The sequence below is a fragment of the Panthera leo genome, chromosome C1 (genome assembly GCF_018350215.1).
Source record: "Panthera leo isolate Ple1 chromosome C1, P.leo_Ple1_pat1.1, whole genome shotgun sequence".
Lineage (NCBI taxonomy): Eukaryota > Metazoa > Chordata > Mammalia > Carnivora > Felidae > Panthera > Panthera leo.
In genome coordinates this window covers 4,067,963-4,091,951 of record NC_056686.1, presented here as the reverse complement: position 1 = coordinate 4,091,951, position 23,989 = coordinate 4,067,963, and the positions used below count along the sequence as shown (strand labels likewise).

At 58.5% G+C, this 23,989-nt stretch overlaps 1 protein-coding gene across 3 annotated transcripts in view; it reads left to right on the top strand.

Moving 5' to 3' along the window:
* The window catches only part of ACOT7 (acyl-CoA thioesterase 7), a 100,574-nt gene that overhangs the window by 64,768 nt on the left and 11,817 nt on the right, over positions 1-23,989 (top strand). For all 3 annotated transcript variants that reach the window (XM_042951079.1, XM_042951078.1, XM_042951077.1), the window contains exons 7-8: positions 8,248-8,364; positions 19,696-19,880. In XM_042951079.1, coding sequence (XP_042807013.1) covers positions 8,248-8,364; positions 19,696-19,880 — 302 coding nt within the window. The remainder of the gene's footprint in view (positions 1-8,247; positions 8,365-19,695; positions 19,881-23,989) is intronic.

Here is a 23,989-nt window from a genome sequence, read left to right as displayed (position 1 = left end):
GGGCTGGCGGCGGTGAGGACCCTGCTGACGTCCACCCCGGGAACGGGTCTCCTCCGGCCGCCTGGCCCTCTCAGTGGCCTCCTCCAGCCTGAGAGACGTGTGTGGCTGGCCGGCGGTCCCGCTTTTCTTCCGGAAGTGAGAGCGTTTTGCTGGAGAAACCCGGTCAGCCATACAGCGTCAGAATGCTCTCCTCTGCCAGTGGACTGGGATCTTCTGTCTCTGGTGCCAGATTAATTAACTTTCGCTTCCTGTTTCGCTGCATCACTAGGGGCGCGGATATCCCCTAACAGTGGCTTTCCTGTTCAGTATCTTGAGCATGACTCTGACCTGACAAGGCTCCCAGCTCTGCAGCCCTTCACCCCGACTTGAGTGTTTCCTTTGAGGAAACTGACCCGCACTGGTGCCTGGCCTGCAGAGACGCGACCTTGCCCTGCGTGGACTCCAGGCCTCGGCCTGCCCTTCCCGAAGTGGGGAGCACCGAGGGGATTTATGCGCAGGACCGCCACCTTATCCCCAGTCTCCCTTGGCTGTTGGGGCAGGAGTCTGCCTGCCCCACTTTCCCTGCTGCCTTGTTCAGAACAGGGAAGCGTCGACTCTCAAACGGCAGGAGGCGCATTCGCTTGTGACCTTCTCGAGTCCCCTGACACCGAGGGTGAGGGGTAAAGCATGGCCGGGCAGCCCTTTCTCCTGACTCCCTGGGTCTGGGATGCTCCTGGGCTGTGTCTGAGGCCCCCGCCAGAGTTCCCGCTTTTGACACTTTGGCATCAGAAACCCATCTTTACCACCTTGTGTGTCAGTTGCCAAAAAGAATCCTTATTAATTACCTCATTGAATAGTCCCCTGCCCCTGGCCCTGGTTCACAGAGATGACCACAGGTACATTGGGAACCTGGGAGGGAGAAGCCAGACCGTCTCAGGAGGCTGTCACCCCACGGGCTCTCAGAATTACCCCTTGCCGTTACTGGGGGTGGGCCAGTGAAAATAGGATGAACTTACTATTGTTTTCTTAATATAGGAGGCTGGCACCCACACTCCGTCAGTTGGGATTAAATATAGAAACGGGGGCATCTCAAATCGCCACCCACAGCGCAGGCAGTGGCTCTGGGCGCTGAGCTGCTCACGGCTGCTGCGGGTTTGTAGGCGAGCGTGACCCAGTCCGCCAGTCGGGCCTGGGAAAATAAATTTAAGCCTCTATTTTTAAGCCAGCCGACACGCTGTCGATACTTGAAAAACCCTTGAGCAGTTAAATGTTAGATTCAAAAATATCTCCGGTACCCGATGTTTATCTGTATGTTGGGGGCCGAGCGGGTCTCATTCTCTGCCTTCCCATGATTCCTGCAATGGATGTGGAGTCCAAGGACAGCACGTCTACAATTTTGTTGTCATTTTTTAAATGGCGAAGCTTGGGTAATGAGGACAGCACATGACAGACTGTAATTTGCCAGAGCGATTTTCCCATCACCGGGAGCACCTCTTGTACCTAAATGGGAAGACGTTGACAAGCTTTTCCAGTGGGACCCTGGGCAGAGGCACTTTGGGGAAGGCTCGGGCACTTGGGAGTTTAAGTGTTGAAGAGCGAACAAGAGGTGGTGACAGTGTCAAGGACGGCTGGTGGCTTTGGCTTCTCTGGCCAGACTGAGGGCCCAGTAGCAAAGTTAGGGGGACACCAGTTGCGAACTGGTCAGGGGGGGTTTCCACTGGGGAGGGTATTGTTTGGTTTTAACAAAATGTACTTTTCTCAGTGGACACATGGCTTGTGACCTATGGCGCCTTCCATCATAGATACTGAGTTTTGTGGAAACAGGCCTTGCAAACGTGTCAGGACGGGATGAGGCCTTTCGTGATCTTCTCTCTGCACGGGCCACGTGACCTCATCATTTTGCCTTAGCAGCAGGTAACGAGAATGTCCCAGAACCAGCCCCGCTCAGTGCTGTGTCCAGGGCTGTTCCTCACCCCACCAGGAAGAGGGGACAGGCAGCTTGAAATCAGCATCTTATTACAATCTCGACTCTTACGAGATCAGCTCTCTTCCCTCTAAGTGGACACCAGAAGTCACTTGACACGCAGGACCCCAAAGGACCACGGCATCCTTGCCTTGTCTGGGAGCGGCTGAAGTACGCATTTGTAAGAACAGAGACGCTGGGGGCTTCCAGGAGCCGCGGGCAGGTTGCCAGCGAGGCCTGTCTTCTCTGGCAGACCTTTCTGCCTCCAGCTCTGATGCCACGCTTCCCTCGAACGCTGTGGGCGCCAGGAGACCTCTCTTTTCAAGGCCAAACACTTGAGCTGTGGACAGAGCTTTTCCATGTAGTGAGCCCTAGAGTCTGCCTCGCCGTCCCTTCTTGTCGAGCCTGCCGTGGCCTCCCTTAGAGGCATGGGTTGACGGACGTGGGCAGAGTTGGTCCAGGGGACAGCCTTCCTGGAGCTTGGACCCTGCCACCCCCCTCGGCTGTCCCCTGCAGAGCAGACCTGTCCTGCAGTGTGGGTATTGCTGCCCACCCTGACTGCCCACTGCCTCTGTGAGTCACTGTTCCCGGTACCCGGGTTGAACCCCCAATTTGGGGCACAATCTCCTAAGAGACACACGTGCTGCCACCATGCCTGTGCCCCAATCTGGGTCCTAGAATCTGTGGACTCCATCCATGAGCGGCCTTGGCTATAAAATGCCAGCATTCTGTGTGAGGTTTGCAGCTGTCCCAGCTCAGATTTGTATGCTAGCTCTTGGGGTCAGGGGGAGGCTATCTTTTTAAATGTCACCCTCAGCAGACGTAGCAGGTAGTTTTGAAGACCAGCCTTATCTGACAGATCCCCTGACACAGCTGGCTCTGGACCAGATAAGCAGGCCCTTGTGGCCTCAGCAGCGAGCGACGGTGGACCAGACTGTTACCCAAATACGGACCCTACGGCTCCGACTGGAGCAGCGTCCTTGAGTTGAATGTGATCCGTAGCTGGTGATCCTTCGTTCATTCGTTCATTCATTCATTCATTCATTCATTCAGCACGACCCTTTCCTGAGCACTCTACACCAGGTTCCGAATTGGGCGGGGACACTGTCAGGCATGTCCCCACCTGGTGCTGGCCTCCATGTCACATGTGATACAGATGGTCTGGGGATGCAGCTTGGGGGCTGACAGGGGCATCTGGGAGCAGGAGGTCACCCAGCTGCTCCTGTCTTTCTCCGGAGTCTGTCCCAGGCTCGGAGCCTCTCCTGGTCAACACATGCTCTGGATTCTGCAATATTTTTTTTTAATTTTTTTTTTTTTTACATTTTATTTATTTTTGGGAGACAGAGAAAGAGAGAGAGAGAGAGAGAGAGAGAGAGCAGAAGTGGGGGAGGGGCAGAGAGAGAGGGAGACACAGAATCGGAAGCAGGCTCCAGGCTCTGAGCCATCAGCACAGAGCCCGACACAGGGCTCGAACCCATGAACCGTGAGATCATGACCTGAGCCGAAGTCGGACCCTTGACCGACTGAGCCACCCAGGCGCCCCTGGATCCTGCAATATTTTGAATAACCGTGAAGTCACTTGGGGAATCTCTACCTGCAAACTGGGCCAAAGCCCAGTTTGAAGGAGCTGAGTACATCCTTTGTCCATTTATTCTTTTATTCTTAATGGCTTCTGCTTTTCCGGACTTATAAACAAGAAGTTGGTTGTGGGTACTTCCTGCATTCCAAACATACTTCCAGTTCAGACTCTGCCTTTCCCTCCTCCCTACCATCCTCCCCGCCCCCCAGACCCTGAAGTTGGTGACACTGCCTGGTGGCTCACGGCTGGCAGCTCTGGTTTCGAGACCTTCCACACCCACACCCGCTAATTTTACTGCCACCCCCACCTGTCACCATGGTCTTGCTCTCTCTTCGTATCCCGCCTCGGTTAGGAATGCCGCCTCAAATCTCAGGGTTGCAGGTCCTGGATCGAGGGGCAGCGTGGCGTGGCCTCTGGCACCCCGTGACCAGGGGCTGGTCCCCGCTCTACCCCAAGCGAGTGCTGTGTCTTTCGAAAACTGGAGGCCATGATGTGCCTACCTCACAGGGCTGCTGTCCAGGGAGCGTCGGTGTTCATTCATTCATTCCTGCGCTCAGTGTTTACGGAGGGCTTATCAGGGAGCAAAGCAGAGTTGGCTCCCTCCAGGGCCGACCCAGCCCGTGGGACTGCGGCGTGCTGAGCGGGGGCTGCTTGCTGCCGCCATCGTTGTTTCTTCTCTGCTCTATTCCCACCTCCCGTGCCAGACTTCGGTGTCTCCTCCTCCGTTTCCTCCCAAAAAATCCTCCTCGTCCCTGGCTCCTCAGGAGGACCCCGGCGGTGGCGCCATCTGAGAAAAGGACAGCCACACATAATACACGTTCTGTTTACAGACGTCTGAAATCTCCTAGTTAAAATGCTCCAGGTGCCCCCTGCCCCAGTTTCTGCCAAGACCTTGCCTCTTCACCGTTCTTGGGTCCAACTCTTCCTAGACTCCGGGATCGGCATTTTCTGAGTGTAAATTTTTGCCGGTGCCGTGGTGTTTCATGGCGTATGCAGCCTCTCTCAATAATACTTCACACTGAATGAGCTTTTGTTGGCTGCTCAAGAAAGGTTTACTTATTGTACTTAGAGTAAGTCTATGGAAAAATGCCTTCTGGATTCAAAACCAGGGAGCAGGGCCCCTTGTCCAGCTGTTGGAACAGCTCTGTTCTTTTTTTTTTTTTTTTTAATGTTTATTTGTTTTTGAGACAGAGCATGAGTGGGGAAGGGGCAGAGAGAGAGCTCCCTCTCTGGAACCAGAACCCGGAGCAGGCTCCAGGCTGTGAGCCGTCAGCACAGAGCCCGACGTGGGGCTCGAACCCACAGACCGCGAGATCATGACCTGAGCCGAAGTCGGACACCCAGCCGACTGAGCCACCCAGGCGCCCCGGAACAGCTCAATTCTTTGTGAGGCAAACCGACCCAGGAGCACTCGGTCTGTGGGCTCTCCCTCGGCAAAACCGAACGCACATGCACACACACACACACACACACACACACGCCCAGACACTCCAGCCCACACATGTGTAAGCTCCCGCACACGGGTGCACATACACGCTCCTCCCCCATGTGCATACGTTCCCACACGTACACGCACGTGCACGCGTGCACACCCTGAAGCCACACCATGTCAGGAGGCGGTCCGTGGGTCTCAGACCTGCTTCGGTGCCCTCTGTGGTTCGCACGTGTGAGGGGACGCTGTCACTTGGACTCCGCCCTTGTCCCCTGAGCAAAGTGTGTGATTCTCACTCCGTTTCCTGACATTCTGGGACATGTCACTTCTCTTTCCTTTTCTGTGTCTCTTTCAGACCTCAGATCTCTAAAAAGTCTCCAGTTAGGTAGGTGTTGAGTTTCACAGACCTTCACTAGTCCTGCGTCTCGTAGTGGTAGCTGCTTTGCCGGGCAGCACGGGGCTCGTCCAGCGCGAAGATGTCGTCGCCTCCTGTTCCTGCAGTAGCCGAACCCGGGACTCAGAGGGCCATCTGCCCTCCCAGGGTCCCCACCAGGCAGGGGTGATGGGGCAGTCAGTCCCAGGCCGTCTGAACCACCGTGATGCAGGGCCACACTCACACTGCAGTTCGGTTCACGCAGAGGCTGACTGATTCTCCCCGCAGGGACGCGGTCCATGCTGAGGAGCACGGTGGCGGGTGCCGTGTTGTGTTTTCCCTCCTTGGAGTGCTGGGCTGGGGACGCCTGGGCTTGCCCCACCTTCGCCGAGGCCCCTGGGATGGGTAGGAAAGCCCCAGAGCCTCGGGGTGGGCTTAGGGGAGGCGCCTGTGTCCGTTTCCGATACTAACTCCACCCAGCGGAGGCTCCTTGCAAAGCAAAGTATGACCCCTTGTCTCAGACCTTCGAGCCGAGCTGCTCGAAGGCCTGAGGCTCCCTGGCCTTGCCGGAGCCCCCAGCCCCAGTCGCCTGGAGATAAAACCTGGTGCTGACAGTTCTTTCCTCTCAAAAGAGCCGTTTCCCCAGCGTTCTGTCTGCAGTCTCTGGCATCGGACCAATGTGTGTCTGAGCGTCTGTTGTTCATTTGAAAAATGAGGCTACCAATCCCTTCCTGCTTGGACTAACCAGATCGATGCACCGGTTATCTCTGAAGGCACCTTTAAAATGGCAGGCCGCAGCTCAGTCTCCGCTCCTCATGGTCGTTCATCATTACCATCATGTAGCAGTACCTTCTTTTAAAAAGTCCTGGTAATAAAAGCATTATTTTTCATCTGGAACACTAACGTATTTTTTTAAACCTTTGTGTTCTGGAAATGCTCAAATGTGTACAGACGTGGAGAGAAGTGTATACGGGACCCCAGGTTTTCCCCTCCCAGGCAGAGGGCCCCTCTCTGTCTCCCACGTTCCTTTTAAGTAGCGTCGTCTGTGTTGGTGCGAGGCCTCTGGTCCAGTACGGAAGGGACTTGTATTCTTTTTAGTTATATCATATTTTGTTTTCCCCACACAGTAAAGAGAGTTTTAATTAGTCACCAATGTTTAAAAATTGGTAGATTCTTCATAAATGTGTGGGTTTGAGTCTTGCCTAGAAACATCGGGAGGCTGGTAGCATGGGCCCCTCATTCCTGGGGGTGGGAGGCAGTAGGCGGGTCTGGGCAGCGGCCTCCTCCCCTCCCCACATCGCCTGCCTGACCCCACTGGCATCCGAGTCTGTAAGCCTTACCCTAAACATGCTTCCCCCGTGAGCCTGGCTTTCGTGAGTGGGGTAGAGTCTGTTTTCTGCCTCTCTCCGGGTTTTTAGAAGGCGTTCTGTATCCTAGGGTGAATGTACATAGCCTTCTAGGATTTCTGATAGATACCCCTCTGCTGCTTTTGTAGGTCAAAAATGGTTGACTCTTGGCAATCTCCTGTAGCTCAGCCGAAGACAAGACACAGTTTGAATGTTTAAATAGGGGGCGCCTGGGCGGCTCAGCGGGTTAAGCATCCGACTCCTGATTTCGGCTCCGGTCGTGATCTCAGGGTCGTGGGATCGAGCCCCCCATCGCCCTCTGCACTGACAGCATGGAGCCTGCTTGGGGTTCTTTTTCTCCCTCTCTCTCTGCCCCTTCCCTGCTCGCTCTCTCTCTCTCTCTCTCTCAAAATAAAAAAAATCAATGTTTAAGTATGAAGTAAGTATGATGTATCGTACGGGGGGTGGGGCAAGAGTTGGGGATGGGGAGACTAGCGGCTGTGCGGTCACGATCCCGTCAAGTTAAAGCATGGCAGTGAGCGAATGTCTGCAGCCTGAGGTTTTGAAGACAGCTTGACCTTCTGTGAGCCTGCTTTTCTTGTTTGTTCATTTTACGTAACAGCTTTTTGGAGAATTCACATGCCATACGACTCCACAGTTACAAGTCGTCGATTTTTAGTGTGTTCCCAGCTACACTACCAAACCACAGTCAATTCTAGAACATTTTCATCCCCCCAGAGAGGAGCTCCATACCCATTAACAGTCCCTCCCCGCCTCCCCCCGATCCACCAGCCCTAGGCAAACGTTCATCCGTTTTCTGCCTCTCTGGATTTGCCCATTCTGGACCTTTCTTGTAAAGGGAATCCTACAACATCTGGTCTTTTGGGACGGCTTCTTTCACTCGGCATCACGTTTTCAAAGCTCCTCTGTGATGTAGTGCGGGTCCGTGCTCGGGTTATTTTTCTTGCTGGATAATATTCCATCCTATGGATGTGCCACATTGTCTTCATCCGGTCATCAGCCGATGCACATCTGAGCTGTCGTGAGTAACGCTGTCACGGAATCCGCGTACAAGCTTTTGTGAGACCGCGAGCCTTGAGTTCTCTTGGGTGCATACCTGGGAGTGGAATTGCTGTGTCGTATGGTGACTCTTGTCAGCCTTTTGAGAAACTCCTGGCTGTTTCCAAAGCAGCTACACTCTTTCCATCCCCATCAGCGATACGTGAGGGTCCTGATTCTCCACGTTCTCACTTGGCATCTGACTTTGGGTGCGGCCATCCTGGTGGATTTGGTAACAAAACCATCCCGAAGGAACGTGATCTCTGTAGAGGGTAGAGAAAGGATCGTCGTTTTGTCAGCGGCCTAGGCCATCAGCTGTGGTGATTTTCAAGAGCTCCCAAGGAAGCCGGGTTTACATCATAAGCTCAACATGCCCCAATTGTGCACCCCCGTACCCAGCGCCGGCTGCGGGCCCTGCCCGTGGGTAGCGGGAGGGCTTTGTCTCTTATGACTTGTTCCCGGGGTGGGAAGTAGCCTCCCCCCGTCTCATCTGCCATGTGGCCATTCTCCATGCAGGTGTCACCATGAAGCTCATGGACGAGGTGGCTGGGATCGTGGCCGCACGTCACTGCAAGACCAACATAGTCACCGCTTCTGTGGACGCCATTAACTTTCACGACAAGATCAGAAAAGGTAACGGGACTCTGCTGACGGAAGGCAGGTGGCCTTTGGCTGTCGGGCTCCCTCTGCCGGTTCGCTTTTGGTTCGTACCCCCTGTCGCCGCCAGCGCCCTGGTGTCCGCCCATTTGCCATGAGAGACAGGAAGCCAGAGTTTTGTGCTTTGTTCCTGTAGTTGCATCCGTGAGGCTAGGATTTGCTCATTTGACTTTTCAATCTGATAGACTTATTTATAACTCGTGTTGGGGGCCCTAATCCTACTAAAGCGCACCGTGAACCCATCTTCCGAAAATGCTCTGCGAACAGAGCCCTCTGAACATCTTATGTGCACAGTCCTGGTGCCTGTTGCCAGCAGACTTTACGCCACTGTGCACGTTTCCTCTGGCGTTGGAATAACCCTTGATGTAAGTAGTGGCGGGACCCGCACCGAGAAGCCCAGGGACCGCAGTCCTGGGCCAGCCCGCCTGTACCACCCGGGACAGCGCTGGGGTTTGTCCTGTCCCCAGGCCCAGCGACTCGGCCGCCACCCAGACGGCGCCTGCTGTCTCCCTGTGCGTTTGCCACCACAGGAGACAGGGCCAGCTCATCTCGCTCGTCCCGCGTTGCTGCTGCTGGTGTGGAGCGGCCGTCCCCTCCCGAGACACGGTGATTTCAGTGTGTGTTGTCTTCCGAGGTGAGGCTCCGTGCCCCAGAAATGTAGCCCTTGGCTGCAGGGCTGCGAGAGCCTGGCATTGATGCTGGATCAGCCCTGCTGTGACTGCAGCTTCGCGGGGAGAGCCGTCGGGTCAGACCGGTCCTGGGTGGGGGTGGCGGGTGATGACAGGCACGCCGCCGAGCGAGCGAAACAGTGCTTGTCGTGCCCCCCCCTCCACCCCCCACCCCAGGCCTCACTGACCCTGGAGGGCCCCGGGCCAGCACGGCCACGCTCTGTCCCGCAGAACACGGCAAGCGAGTGAACGTCCTGGAATGGGAGGGGCGGGGGAGGCGTGTGCCCGCCCTACATGCCGGGAGCACGTTAAGCGTAGCCGAGTTGGATTTGGGTGCTCTGAGGGGAGGGAAAAGGTCTGCGGTGCCGCTCCCTCTCCTCTGCGGAATCCCTTCGTAACTGGTAGGTGTTTGCCACAGAGACCCCAGCGCCCTGTTAGAATTTACCCCAGGCGAGCGGCCTTGCCTGTCTTGGCTTGTCCTCCGTGGGCCGCGGGTGTGGTGTGCGGCCGTGCCTCCCTCTCTCGAGAACTCCTCCCTGCAACCAGAACCCCATTGTTGAACGCCGCTTCAAAATCCACGGTGGAAGACACCTTTACGGGCCGTGACCTTGCTCTGTTCGGTGTCTCCTGAGTGCCCTTTGAGAACCACCGACCAGGAAGAGAGACTTTTCTAGAGAATCAGCCAGTTTGCTCAGCATCAGCCCGCTCGGCAGATGTGGTCCACAGCTGGGGAAGCCTCCAGAGAATGAAGGCTGACACCGCCCCCCCCACCTCTGCCCACGTCTTCACCCTCAGGCCCTTATATGACCAGGGTTAACTTTTGGGGATGGAGAATGATTGGCGTCTGGTCCGTAGGAATTAGCGATTTTCAGGGAACACCGTGGGCTCTACTTGGAGCCGAGAGTGCTTTCCGGGACTCACGCAGCAACGGCTGGGGCCGCGCGTGTGTGCGTTGCCTTGACGAACACCCTCCGTTTCTAAAAAGATACGCTTATTCCAAAACGCAGAGAAAACGGTCTTCATTTTCAGAAACTGTAGTTTCTAGCAGGACATTCTCCTCTGGACTGGTTTCCTCCAGTGGGCAGAGTGAGGGGTGGGCCGCGTGGGCTCGCCCGGCTGCACCCTCGGATGCTGAGCCCCCACAGTCCCTGTCCAGGGCCCCCAGCTGGTGTCCCAGCCCTGGCCTGGAGCCCGTGCCGCCCATGGGGAGCGGACAGGTCACTCTGCTTTCTCGGGTCACGTCTCATTTGGCACGTCAAGGACTGTGGGCCAAACCAGCAGTGATGGAGTCTGGTCTGTTTCTGTGCCAATGTCCTCCAGGGGCTGTTAGACGCTGTCACACCTTATCTGTTGTTTTCCGGAGGAACATCCCCGTGTGAAGCTGTGGGCTCCTCTGTGGGAGAGCCCGCAGCGACGTTCCCAGGCAAGGTCTCCGTCCTGACAGCTCAGGGCCACACCCGCTTCAGGGACGGAATGGGCGCGTGTTGTCTTCAGTTCCTTGGGGCCGAGGTCGCTGCAGGTGCGGCCACTGTCACGGGCTCCCGTCCTCCCACGTTCTTTGCTCCTTTCTGGGGACATGCAGCGTGAGGCTGGGGGGGCCCTGCTGGCTGTAGGCAATCCAGGGGTGCCAGGAGCTCGCTGAGGGGGACCGGAGACTGACATTCCCGCTCGTTCTGCGTTGATTTTCTGATGCAAACCTGCTGAGATTCCCGTGAAGTCCAAACGTGTGGGGCTCTAGCTCCGCCTCCAAGCTCCTGCTGTCCGTGATCCAACATCTCCTCCGCCCTACCAGGAGGGGGCCGGGAGAGCCAGGCCGGCCGGCAGCATGGAACCCAGCCCTCTGCACCACGGCCAGGGCTGGGGCGGACTTCAGTGCTCTGCACAGCGGTGTGTGTGTCCCAGGGCTGCACCACAAGGGACCACAGACCTGGGGCTTCAAACAGCAGACGTTCACTCTCTCACAGTCTGGAGGCCCCAAGTCCCCAGTCCTGGTGTGGGCAGGGCCCCTCCGGAGGGACTAAGAGAGGACCCTTCCAGCCTCTGGTGGCTTGTGGCTCGTGGCCACATCACTGTACCCTCTGCCTCCACCATCACATGGCCTCTCTCGTCTGCCTGTTCTCTTCTGATGACTCTTGTCTCAGGACGTGAGTCTCACCCAGAGAATCCAGGAGGATTTCATCCTGAGATCCTTGACTCTGGGGCATCTGCAAAGACCCTTATTCCCAGCAAGGTCACATTGTGAGGTTCTGAACGGACTTACCTTTTGGGGTGCCACTGTTCAGCCCGTTACAATGCTTTCTCTCCTAACAGCTTGGTTCCGGGTAGATGCTAGCTCACTTCCCCTTTCACAAAATGGTGAGGTGGGTAAAATCTGTGCCCCACGCTACCCCTTTCCCCACATGAATGTGAGTCCTTCCCTTGCAAGAGACGGCGGGAAAGTCAGCACCCAGCCCGGGGACCTGACACCTGAGGGCAGCCCCCCCGGAACAGAATTGAGGCCCCACGCTTCTCCGGCATGGGGGCACCGAGGAGGGACCAGTGACGTTCCCATGCGTGGCAGGAGGTGGGGTCAGCCCCAACACCCAGACGTGTGGAAATGACAAAATGGCAACACTATAGTGCAGAACATGGAACTGCCCTCCTTTTTCTTGGGCACTGAACTAACTCGTTCCTGAGTCGAGTGTGAAATGAGATCAGCATAAGGACTATTTTTTTTTTAAGTTTATTTTATTTTGAGAGAGAGAGAGAGAGAGAGTAAGCAGGGAGGGGCAGAGAGAGAGGGAGAGGGAATCCCAAGCAGTCTCTGCGATGTCAGCGCAGAGCCTGACGCGGGGCTCGATCTCGTGTACCGTGAGATCAGGACCTGAGCCAAAACTAAGAGTCGGACACTTAACGGGGCTCGGCCACCCGGGTGCCCCCAAGGACCATTTTTTAAGTACTGATATTTCACAGAAAAGGTACATGTAGGCGACGGAGCCGGTGGACACCCCAGGGCTGTGGTCACGGTGTGGCCGCTGTCCACAGCCAGCGCCCAGCCCCCGGGGCCGTGCCACCTCCCATCTCTGCGACGCACAGCCCTGGAGGACGCAGCTGTAAGAGGCCGCCCCCCCCCCCCCGGGAGGGGCGTCCCCCACCCTCTGAAGGTTGATCTGACGCAGTGGAGAAAAGCCCAGAAATGTCGCCACGTTGCCAGCCAGGCACGCAGCCTGTTTGTGAGCTCCCTGCAGCTGCTGTAATGTCTCACCACAGAACCAGTGGCTTAGAAGGTTCGCACCCTCTCTTACGGTTCTGGAGGTCAGGCGTCTAAAAGCGGTCCCCGGGGACTTATTTTTATTGGGTCGCTTGCTCCATTGCTGATTTGTTTGTTTGTTTGTTTGTTTAAGTTGAGACGTTAGAATGCCAAGGCAGCTGTGAAGGGAAGTAAAAGAGGAACATTGTTACCTTTGATGCCATGGTCTGGGAAGCCGTGGGCAGGAAAGCCTGAAGCTGGAGCTGTGTTGTGGAGAAGCCGCGTCCCCAGACTCTTGGGTGGGAAGTGAGGGACGGTCTAGAAAATGCTTTGGGATGCAAAGCGGTTATGTAAGAAATGCCAAAGTTACTTCGCCATGTCCGTGCTTTTCTGAGAAAGCTACACTGTCCCTGCTCTTTTTGGAGCTTGAGCGCTGAGCTGTTCTTGTCGTTTGAAGTGCTTGGCAGCCCCGCAGCTGTGGTAAGAGCAACTTTGTATTATTCTGTTTTCTTTTCCTCTGTTTTCTTTTCCGAATCCCCGCAGGCCCCGCTGCGCTGCGGCGGCAGTGGCTCTGGGAGGTGGGGCCGGGCACCTGCCGGCCCCCCTGGGCCACGCCACTCCGGGCGGCTCAGCCCTGCTCCGGGAACAGAGGAGCTGGGGTCGCAAGGGTGATTTACGCCTCGCTTGGCGGGGCGTAGGCTGTGCCTGCCCCGCGGCCCAGGAACTATACTTATCCCCAGTTTTCCGATCCGGAAACCGCCCGTGCGGCAGGGCTGCTCCCTTCCAGAGCCGGGAGGGCAGGCCGTCCGGGCGCAGGCATCACCTCGGCGGTGCTGAGCTTCCCCCCTGGACAGTCACGTGCAGCGCCGTTCACCGTTGACGCTCCCTCGGCCGCCCGAGTGGCAGCCGGCCCACACAGCTGTGCGTGGACCTCCTGGCTTTCTCCAGCCTCTCGAAAACGTGGCTGAGCGTCCTCGCTGTCGGGGGAGTCCGGCCCCTGGCACTGGCCTTGGCCTTGGCCTTGGCCTTGGCCCGGGGCCCTTTTCCCACTGAACTGAGACAGAGGCAGGCACCTTAGCCTCCTGCCTCCAGTGCCAGTCGGGCTTTGCCTGGGGGGCTTTGCCTTGCGGGGGGGGTGGGGGGGAAGCGCCCACCTGTGCGTCCCCCGCAACAATTGCTGGCCACACATGGCTCTTTGCCTCCTAATTAAAGGTAAGCAAAATGGAAAATGGTCGCACCTGCCACATTTCCAGTGCTCAGTAGCCACGTGTGGCCGGCAGCCACCGCATCAGACGGCAGAGAGCAAGGACATCCCACTATCGCCGGAAGTTCTGGGCAGTGCTGGTCTCTGGACCTTCTGGACTCCGTCCCCGGTGTCTGACGTTCCGGGAGGAATTTCCATCAACCCTACAGTCATATAGACAGTCAGCCCAAAGCCGGGTGCCCCAGAGCCCCCTTGAGCAGGGCCCCACGACCCCGCGGCTCACTACAGATCTGGGTGCAGAGCCTCCCCGCGAGGCCGCCTGTGGTCCCAGGGTGCTCTCTGCACGCCATCTGCAGGGACACCCGCTCAGACCTCAGGGGCCTGGTTGGGGTTCCCCGGGCAGGGCCCGCCTCTTGGTGGTACGCAGGGGGCTCCGCTTTATTCTGGGAATTCACAAGAGGAATTTCACAGAAGCTCCAGCTTCGGTTAGATATCTATCCGATGGTCGCACCGCCACACGGACGGCCGAAACGTGCAAACTACAAGACAGTCGACAGTCGTGACAGTCCCGTCCCTTCGTTTTGGCCGGATACTTTTTAGCAAACTAACCACAGGTATTGACTTCCCGGGCCCTGGATGCAACAGCAAACTGACTTCCCTTCAGAAGCCCACTGGGTCTGGGGCTGTGTGGCTGCCGGGACCCTGGCCCCATTGTCTTTGGGATTCATTTGTTTTTACTTGGAACTTCGTTCACGTTTCTAGACTCTTTGTGTTGTCGTAGAATCCTGCTTCAAACATGGAAAGGTCACGTTAAGTGCTAGAAATGTATGATAAGACCCTTTCAAAATAATATGCTCTGAGCTTTATAAGTGTCACCCCCCTGATTTTATAGTCACTAACGATGCAGTGTCAGTAGCGGCCCCAAGAAACTGGATTTTACATTCAAGTCACCCAGCGTAGCGTCTGCGTGGATAGCTGTATGAATTCTCCGTGGCTGCCGTGACTGCTTACTAGAAATGTGATGGCTGGGACAGCAAACCTGCTGTGTCCCAATTCTGGAGGTCCAAGTCCAACCCGGGTCTCTGGGATAACACCACGGAGTCGGCAGGGGGCAGGCCCGTTCCTTCCGGAGGCTCTGGGAGAGAATCCGTTTCTCGCCTGTTCACCTTCCACAGGCCTCCTGCCTTCCTTGGCCTGTGGCCCCTCCACCATCTCCACAGTCACCAGGGTAGCATTTCTCTGACCCTCTGCTCCTGCCCCCTCGTCTGCTTAGGACGACCCTTGTGAGGACATCGGGCCCCCCTGGATAGTGCAGGCTGGTCGCCACATCTCAGGATCCTTAACCTAACCACATCTGTAAAGCCCCTTTGCCACGGACGGTCACATAGTTCACAGGCTCAGAGGATTAAGACATCTTTCGGGGCCACTGCTGTACCTGCAGTCCAAGTCGGTTCATTCCACTTGACACAGGTCATTTCTGAGCTCTGCCTATAAGCTCTGTAGACAGGACTCTCACAGATAACACAGGGGAACGACAAGGGGGTCAGCTCTTGGGGGTTTCGGGGCAGCATGAGAGGATGCGTCCCTCAGTCTTTCCCAAGCCCCCCAGCTGCTGCTACCAGGTACCTCTGAGGTTTGGGAGATTAGCAATGAGGCGACAGAGGTGACGAGCTTCCAGGCAAATCTCAGCCTCTTACAGAGAGTTGGTGCTGGAACTCGGGTCCGGAGGGGACTTTGTGTACCGACGTCCCGGGACCCGGTGAGCGCCGCTGAGTCCCGGCCTCTCGGCCCAAGCTTGCGTGCTGGGGATGCTGAGCTGTGGCCCAGGCCTTCCTCTGCAGGGTCCACTCTTGCTGCGGTCACATCTCAGTGTCAGGTCTGGCAGAGCTGCTGACGTCCTGGAACCCGGAGAGAAAGGGCAGGGTTTTAAGGCTCTGTTACCTTGTGCTCCCCACAGGCTGAAAACGTAAAATCTCTCTTGCTGATGCAGTAGCCCGTTGTATTTATTTAGACAGTGTTAGAAGTGGCATCTTGGCCAGTGTAAATGCACCTGCTACAGAAAAAGAGAAACGCTATTTGTTTTAACCTTGACTTCTTATCGCCACGTTGGTACAAATCTCCACCCGAGACACTAACAGCGTTGTGTGGGCTCACTCTGTGCTTGGTTTGAGGTGGCTTTTCCTGGAGGACTGTTAGGGAAGGACACTCAGACCTTACCGGAAATTTCTGTCCCGGGCTTGCATCCCCATGACATACTTAATGTGGGGAGGTGACCTCCCCGTGGCCACATTTGCAGCCCACCATTTCCTCAACTGCCCCAAGAGACGTTACTCCTGTGCCTGTTTGCAGATGAGGCCACAGCACAGTGTGGCTCCCGGCTTGCTGCCTGCCCCCGGGGACCTCCCCAGCCACTGCAGCCTGAAGGGATGGCCGGCCACCCAGGGCTCACACCGGGCCTCAGAGAGCCTGCCTTTCATGGAGACGCTTTTTGGGAATGTCTGGCTGTTCTCACTTCAGCAGCTCAGAGGACTACTCCGTGCGCCCTCCTGGCCTCCGTCCCCCAGGCCAGGAGAGAGGCCCTGACACCAGGAGCCTGTCCTAGGTGGGCTTGTGGCACCCAGCACCAGCAGCAGGTGCCGTTTTCCCCCTTGACCTGGTCATGCCTGGTCTTTTTTATTTTTTTGAGAGAGAGAGCACCCACGCATGCACATGCATACACATACATGCACACATGAGAGGGAGAGGGACAGAGGGAGAGACAGAATCTCAAGCAAGCTCTGCACTGCCAGTGTAGAGCCTGACGCGGGTCTCAAACTCACAAACCATAAGATCATGACCTGAGCTGAGACCCAGAGCCAGACACTTAACCGACTGAGCCACGCAGGTGCCCCATGCCTGGTCTTTTAAATAAACAAGCCACTCTCTGGGTGGATTTGGACGTGTGACCTAGTGGAAAAGTCCCCAGGCAATGTGTCAGTTCTTTGGACGCTCGGCCTCCGCTGCCCCCTACGGAGAGCCTTTGAGCATGTGACTGCTGCGCCCAGTAGGCCCCCCTCTCTGCAGTTTCCCAGGCAAGTTGAGGTGGACGGGAGCACAGGCTGGGGTCCTTCCCGGTCTCGGGTGGTCCTGCCCCTGTACTGGGGGAGAGATGGAATGAGCCAGACCTTGTGGGAAAGAGCCTCGCCGCCCCATCTCCGTGAGATCTCTGGGCATCCTGGCCTCCACTCGGGCAGCATGCCTCTGGCTTCGTGTCCAAGCCCCATGCTCGCCAGTAAACCACGTCGGCACGGTGGCTCTCCAGCCTTGCCCGGCCTCCGTGTGGTGAAGGGGCCTCTAGGATCCAGTGAGAAACCACCTTGCACGAGCCTCGAGGAATCGGCAGGAAGGGGGAGCCAGCCCAGGCTGAGCCTTGTGCTGGGTCTCCCAGTACCCTGCACATGATGGCTGCTGTCACCACTCTCTGGGCTGTGAGCACCTACCCCCGGTGACCTCTGGCCACATGAGATAGGAGTGGTGGTCCCTGGAGGTGAGCGGGTCCCCTTAAGTCACACAGCCCCTGGCTGGGTGTGGTAGACCCACAGACATGTCTGGGGTGCCTCCTTCGTGCTAGGTGCGCTCAGACACAGGGCGTGACCCTCCTCCAAACATGTGCACCTATGGGGTCGTTCAGAACATGTCCTTCTGGGCGCCTGGGTGGCTCAGTCGGTTGGGCGTCGGGCTTTGGCTCAGGTCATGATCTCACTGTCCGTAGGTTCGAGCCCCGCGTCGGGCTCTGTGCTGACAGCTCAGAGCCTGGAGCCTGCTTCCGATTCTGTGTCTTCTTCTCTCTCTGCCCCTCCCCGGCTTGAGCTCTGTCTCTGTCTCTCTCAAAAATAAATAAACATTTAAAAAAAAATTTTTTTTCATAAAAAAAAAAAAAAAAAAAAAGGCCTTCTGGGGTGCCCAGGTGGCTCGGTCAGTTAAGCATAGGACTCTTGATTTCGGCTCAGGTCGTGATCTCATGGTCCGTGGGATCGAGGCCCAAGTCAGGCTCTGTGCTGACAGCTCGGAGTCTGCTTGGGATCCTCTCTCTTCCTCTCCCTCTGCCCCTCCCCCCACTCACATGCACATGTGTGCACATGTTCTCTCTCTCAAAAGAAGTAAATAAACTTTAAAAAAAAACAACCCATGGCCTTCAACTTGGGGACGATAGGACACTTCAGGGGTCTCCTGAACCCCTGAAATCTTAAGCAAAATCAGTCTGTTCTGTTTCTCTCTGGAGAACACATGGCAAGCACAGATTCTCAGAGGGTGGAGGGGACATATGATAGAAGGGACCCCAGGAGAGGCATCTATACCCCCCCGACCTGCCCTGCATGTGCACTGGGTGCTGAGGCTCCCATAACTCAGGCAGGGCCTGGCGAGCCTATGGGTGGCCTGTCCCTGTTGGTCACATAGGCAGCTCCGTCCAGGGCAGGAGGACTTGCCCGCTGACGCTTGACCCTGACGTGCTGCTCCCTGGTCTCAGCCCAGCACAGGTGTATGCTGAGTGCTCTGTTCACGACTCTACCCTTGTAGCTCACATAGTGCCACTTGTCACTGACCATGTGGCCTTCCTTCCCTCCCGGAAATGGCTGTACACGGCATGAAGCACTCCCTGTAAGTATGAAACTGAATGTGGCATGGAACATTCTGGTACTTTATAACATGGAATAACTGCTCCTGCTTCTGGTCTGCCCACACACTCACCTCTAACAGTCACCACGCTGTCTTGACTTGTCCGTCTTCCTGGGTCTTTAAACATGTCTTGTGGGGCCTGTCTCCTTGGAGCTAGGATGTCGGGGCTCCCCCGGGGTTGTTCAAAGGTCCCCACAGCCAGCACTTCCAGGGAGCAGGACTCAGCATTACATGCCAGACGTGGGCAGGGATTTCCTTGAACCCAGCCCGGAATGAGGCCGTGCTGGGGCGTGGGGGTTGGGGAGCCCTTGTGGCTACATGTTGGTGGAGGGGAAGCCATGCATATTCCCTTCGCCTGGATGTCCCCGAGGGTTAGCGCCGTCTCATGGTCCAGAGCACCACCACTGGCGATAATAACGACTGGGCCCAAGGTCAGCATGTGGCCCGTCTCGTGCTTCCCCGTAGTTACCCTGTGAGGCAAGTCAAGTCTGTTTATAGGAAAAAGACTGGGCTCCAGGAGATACAGGGCCAAGGCTAGATGGTAGGTGAGGGCCCACGAACAGGAGAGCCACTGTAGGTTAGGAAGCAGCTGCCAGGGTGGATATTCGTGACCCAAGGGGCATGGGGAGCTCAGGGAGGTTGGGCTGAAGTCGAGAGAGAGGGACACCTGGCATGGTGTCATGGGAACGTATGGCTTTGGACTTTATCATAATCAACAGGCGAAACCACGCTGGTACAGGCAGGTGGTGAGCACCTGGGGACTCTGACCAGGGACAGAGCCATGGGTGTGTTGTGGGAAGGCAGTGGCTGCGGCTCGGGGGAGAGCTCTGGTCCCGTGAGCAAGCCTCACGGAGAGACGGAGAGCCTGGCAGGGCAGATGTAGTTTTGCTGGACAGAAGGGTAGGAGGGCAGGGCCCGAAGTGCGCACAGTGGTTCTGGGGGATGTAGGACCACGGTCACCGTGACGGCTAGCCCTACCAAGCACTCGAGGCTGCCACTAGACCAGCATCAGGAACAATGGCTGGGGAGCACGGAAGGGACCAGGGGAGGTAGAAGGAGGTTCTTCGGTGGCGCTTGGCCCAACACGGTGGGGCAGCCGCGTGGCACCAGTAAGGGCACAGTGTAGACAGTGTGGGTTGACTCGGCCTCGACGCTCCTGCAAGAGGGACGGAGCCAGCTCACCGTGCAGCCACCTGAAAGCAGGTTGGGGCCTTGCCCTCGGGCAGGCCTGTCCCCGGCATCCTTCCAGCAGACGCTGCCCCTCCCCGGGGGCACAGACCCACGCTTGGGCAGGGGGCCAGTGACCCCTCAGCTCACTGCTCACCTAGATGCCAAAAGTGAACACCTGCTCCCGAGAAAGGTGACCGCTCAGGGGCCGCTACTAATGAGGCGCTGTGATGTCTCGTCATCTGTACGTCCTCGTAGCATTAGAGTGATGTCGCGTAACCAGGCGTCTTCTAACGCCCCCGGTAACCCCGATGCCTGTGCCCTCCCCACCCGGCCCGGCCGCCCCGCCTGTGCCCTCCGCTGACGCGCTGTGTGCTCTGCAGGGTGCGTCATCACCATCTCCGGGCGCATGACCTTCACGAGCAACAAGTCCATGGAAATCGAGGTGTTGGTGGACGCCGACCCCGTGGTGGACAACTCGCAGAAGCGCTACCGGGCAGCCAGCGCCTTCTTCACCTACGTGTCCCTGAGCCAGGAGGGCAAGTCGCTGCCCGTGCCCCAGCTCGTGGTGAGTGACCGCCTGCCCTGCTGGGCGCCCGGGAGAGACTGAGTCAAGGGAGCCCCTTCTGGGGAGCAGGGCCCCGGCCTGGCTGCCCCCTGGCCAGGCGTCCTTGGCTGCGCCGCCCCTCAAATGTGAGGGGCTTCCCCTGTCCATGCAGACGGGGCAGGGGCGGCCTCCTCACCAGCTCTTTGCGCCGGGGGTCCTCTCTTGGGGGTGAGGACGGCGCCCCGGAGCTCCTAGTGCTGTGCACACAAGCTAAAATGGGGCCGAGGACCCTCCCGAGGGAGGGGTTCTCAAGGAGCCGTAGCCTGTGCGTCCTGCTCGACGGGGACCGGGCCAGACCCCTACGCCACGGGGCTGGGCATCGGGGCCTCATGACCTTTTCCCTGCCTCGGCCACCTGGCCAGGCTCTGCCCCGGGCATGCAGAGAGAGATGGCAGGTGTCTGGGCTGTGCTGTTGTCACGCAACCCCACACGTGGGCTGCCACCACAGCACCAAAGGGTCCGGAGCTGGAATCCCAGCACCTTGACCAGTGCTGACCACGGGGCTGCTTGAGAGTCAGGGAGCCAGAAGCAGCAGAGGTTCAAGGTGGCGAATGGGGAAGGTGTGGGTGTGTGGTGAGGATGCTTGGCTGGGAGATACTCGGTAATTGTGTATCGAACAGACGAACGGACGGGCGGACGATGCTCCCAGAGTTCCGTGGAGGACAGTGACGGTCTTGCAGTAAGCCTCACGAATTCCTTAGCAAGGCCAGTCACAGTGAGTGCCCTGCCTGGAGCGTGTCCGGGCACCTGCTAGCACGCCCTCTGCGCCCCGTCACCAGCTGAGGACCGTCCCCCCCCCCCTCCCCCCACCCCGGGCCAGCAAGGCTGAGGCACCTGTGGACGGTCGTACATTCGGTCCCGCGGCGCCTGGGTTTGGGTCCAGCACATGACTTGCCGTCATTCTGGGCGGGGAGCCTCTGCTCAGGCTGCTCCTGGTTTCTCCTGGGGCCGCGGTCGGGGCTTCCTGCCCTCCGTGGGGTGAGGGTGAGGGGGCAGGGTGGGGTCTCCGAGCGCCTGGCACTTTGGCGGCCCCCACAGTCGCCGCTCCTGTGGCTCCTCCAGAAGAGCAGGTACCGGAAAACTCTGTGATGGACACGCTGCAGCTAAGACCTCACTTCCTCACGTGGGCTGGGAGTCAGGCTCCCGCATGCTTCCTCACCACCTGGCTGGTGGCCTGCCTGAGGCCCGCCCAAGGCCCCGTGGGGGTGGCACTCAGGCTTGGAGGTGGGGGGGGGCTCACCAAAGCCGCCGTGGCAGTGAGGCCCCTGGCGTGGCTGTGTCGTCAGGAGCCTCGGCTGCCTACAGGGCCCTTTGCCTTTGTGCCTCCAGTGAGTCAGGTGGGGTCAAGAGATGTCTCCGATGACAGAGCAGAGACGGCTGCGAAGGGGAGGGCTGTGAACCTGGCCTTGAGGGGTAAGGGGGGTTAACCAGGCTGAAAGGAAGGAAGGCAAGAGCTGGGGCGGGAGCCCCCCCTCAGGCAGACGGGCCCCAGCCCCCCATTTCCAGTGGGCCTCGTCAGCTGGACGCTTCCCGCTCCGCCCGGCCGGCTGGGACGCGCCTTCCGCTCTGCGGGCTCCCCCTCCAGGCTGGCAGGATGGCTTCCACCCACCCGGCCCTCGGCCCACGTGCGTGATCCCCACTCCTGGCCACTTGTGGCCTTGACCTTTGCAGCCCCGTGTCTCTGGGTCTTGGGCCACGTCTCCTCAGAACCTTGCCTGCTCCTCGTGGCCCCAAACGCAGGCCTTGCCCGCTGCTGGTCTAGACCCGTGTCCCACCTTTTCCATGTCTCACGGTGCCTTATCCTAAATGCCGAATTCCGCCGCACGCGTGCGAATACTTGACGTCTCTTCTCTCTGGCCTCCGGGCTCCGCAGGGTGGCCAGATCCAGGGACACCACGTCGTGTCTCCCCGACCCGACACACGCACCAGGCCTCGGTGAACGCTGTGCTCCCTTGACACAGGACTGCCGTGTCCAGACCATCCATCCGTGGCCCCTAAACACCAGGCCCTGACGGGTCCCTGTGCCCGTCCCCATCCTTGGGCGGTGGGGTCCAGGCCCTGTGCTGCAGGCATCGCTGTGGTCACCGCTCGCTCCCCGGCTGACTTTGCCAGCTCCGCGTCTCTCTGGGGTCTCCACACACGCCTCAAACGTGATTTATCCTGAATTGAACTCATTAACTTTCCCCCCAAAACCCCACTCGTCCTCACGTGTTGTGGTCTCTTTCTCAGTGAGTCTGGGAACCCGCCTGGCCCCCCTGTCCACTGTCCTGCTCGGCCCCCCACACCCGCTGTCTCTGGGCCCCATCCCTGGCTGGATCCCCGCTCAGCCCTTGGCTCACCGCCTCCTCCATTCTTGCCGCCCTCGGTCTGACACCCTAGAGCCAAGTGGATTTGTTGAAACAAAATCAGATTTTCCCCCCTTCCTGCCTAATCTGCTCGGCAGCTCCTTGGCACCCTCAGCACGGGGTCCGGTGAGGCTCTGTCCTCAGCCCCCAGACTCGTTCCTGCCTCGGGGCCTTCGTACCTGCTCTTGCCCTGCCTGGATGCCTTCCCTCAGACCGGTGCAGAGCCAGCTCCTTCCACGGTTTCTCAGATAGTTCCTGCTTAGGTGGCCTTCCCTCCGCACCCTAGATAAAGCCTGACCACCCCACCTCCCCCACCCCCCCCGCCCCCGCCCCACGGCCCGGTGACCCTCTCCCCTCCCCACACCGCCTCCGGGCGCACAGCACCACCTCGGATCCTCTGGTGCACACGCATTCGTTCGGTATCCGGCCCCGCCCTCGGCCCCGATGTGTGACTCCAGGACCCCCAGCACAGACTGGGGCTCAGGAAGGTGCCTGTGGGGGCTCGTGGGCTTGCTGGCTTCTCCAGCCACATTCCTCCACCCCGCCGGTCAGTGCCCCGCTGGACACTTGGCGAGTGCCGGTCCCTAAACACCACAGGGGCTCCCTCCCCTCACTGCTGCGGACGCGCGCGCGCCGTCAGGGCACGCGCGCGGGTGTGGGCATCCTGCTGCCAGGGTTCGGGGCAGGGACCCCGGCGCACTCCTACTTCCTGGGTGCCTCCGTTTCTTCCCCTGTACAATGGCGACGGCCCCAGCACGCGCCACAGAGGGTGGGTGAGGGTCCTGTGCACTAGTTTATACGAGGAGCTCCACGCTTGTCAGCTGCTGTTTGCTGTCCTTTCCTGGAACCCTCTGGAGCCCTCCTGGCGGGGGTCATGAGGGAAGAAGCAGGAGGGGGGCGGTCAGCATTCACTGTTGTTCCCTAGGTAGGTTCCTTCCACGGTGGCCTTGTGGACGGGGGCCTGGGGTTGGGGGGAGGGGAGCCATTTCCCAGAGACTATCTGGATAAAAGGAACCAGGGACCCGGAGGGCTGGGGGCAGTGGCCAGCTGCCTGTCACGGGAGAGAAGGGGCGGGAACACATCTAAGGCCACCCAGCTGGTCCCAGCCAGGCCCAGCCCCAGGACCACTGGGGCCCTTTCCTCCACTGTCAGCTGAAGGGGTGGCCAGGGGCCCGTGGGCCTCCCCAGGTGAGTAGGAGAGTAAGGACAGGCAAGGAGTCGGCCCATCTTCATCTTGCAAAGGCTCATTCTGAGCAAATGCAAATTGACAGGGTTTTCTGGCACAGTCCGAAGTGCCAGCTAGAGCCGAGTTGTAAGGCTCGCCCGCTCCAGAGCCCGGCAGCTGCTGTGGGCTTGATGGGAGGTGCCGAGGCCGCCCCTGCTGCCCCCATGCCGCAGGCACCCCAGAACTCAGCCCGCTGGGGAGACCAGGGCTGCAGCCGGGAGGAGGGCCTCGGTTCCCCGGAGGTCCAGTCTCCCATGGAGAGTGGCCTGCCGTCAAGGAGCCCCCTGGGTGGGTACCCAAGACCTCCGTGGACATAGGAAACAGTCGCGGGTCTGGGCCAGCCTGTGTGCGCAGAAAGCTGCCTGTGCCCTTTCTAGAAACCTGTGACGGGGGACAGGGATGTCCGTCATCGGTGGGGGGCCAGCCCAGAGGAGGAGGTGCTGGTGCCCGGCAGGGTTGCAGCGGGACGGTGGGGAAAGACACTTGTTTGAACAAAGGGC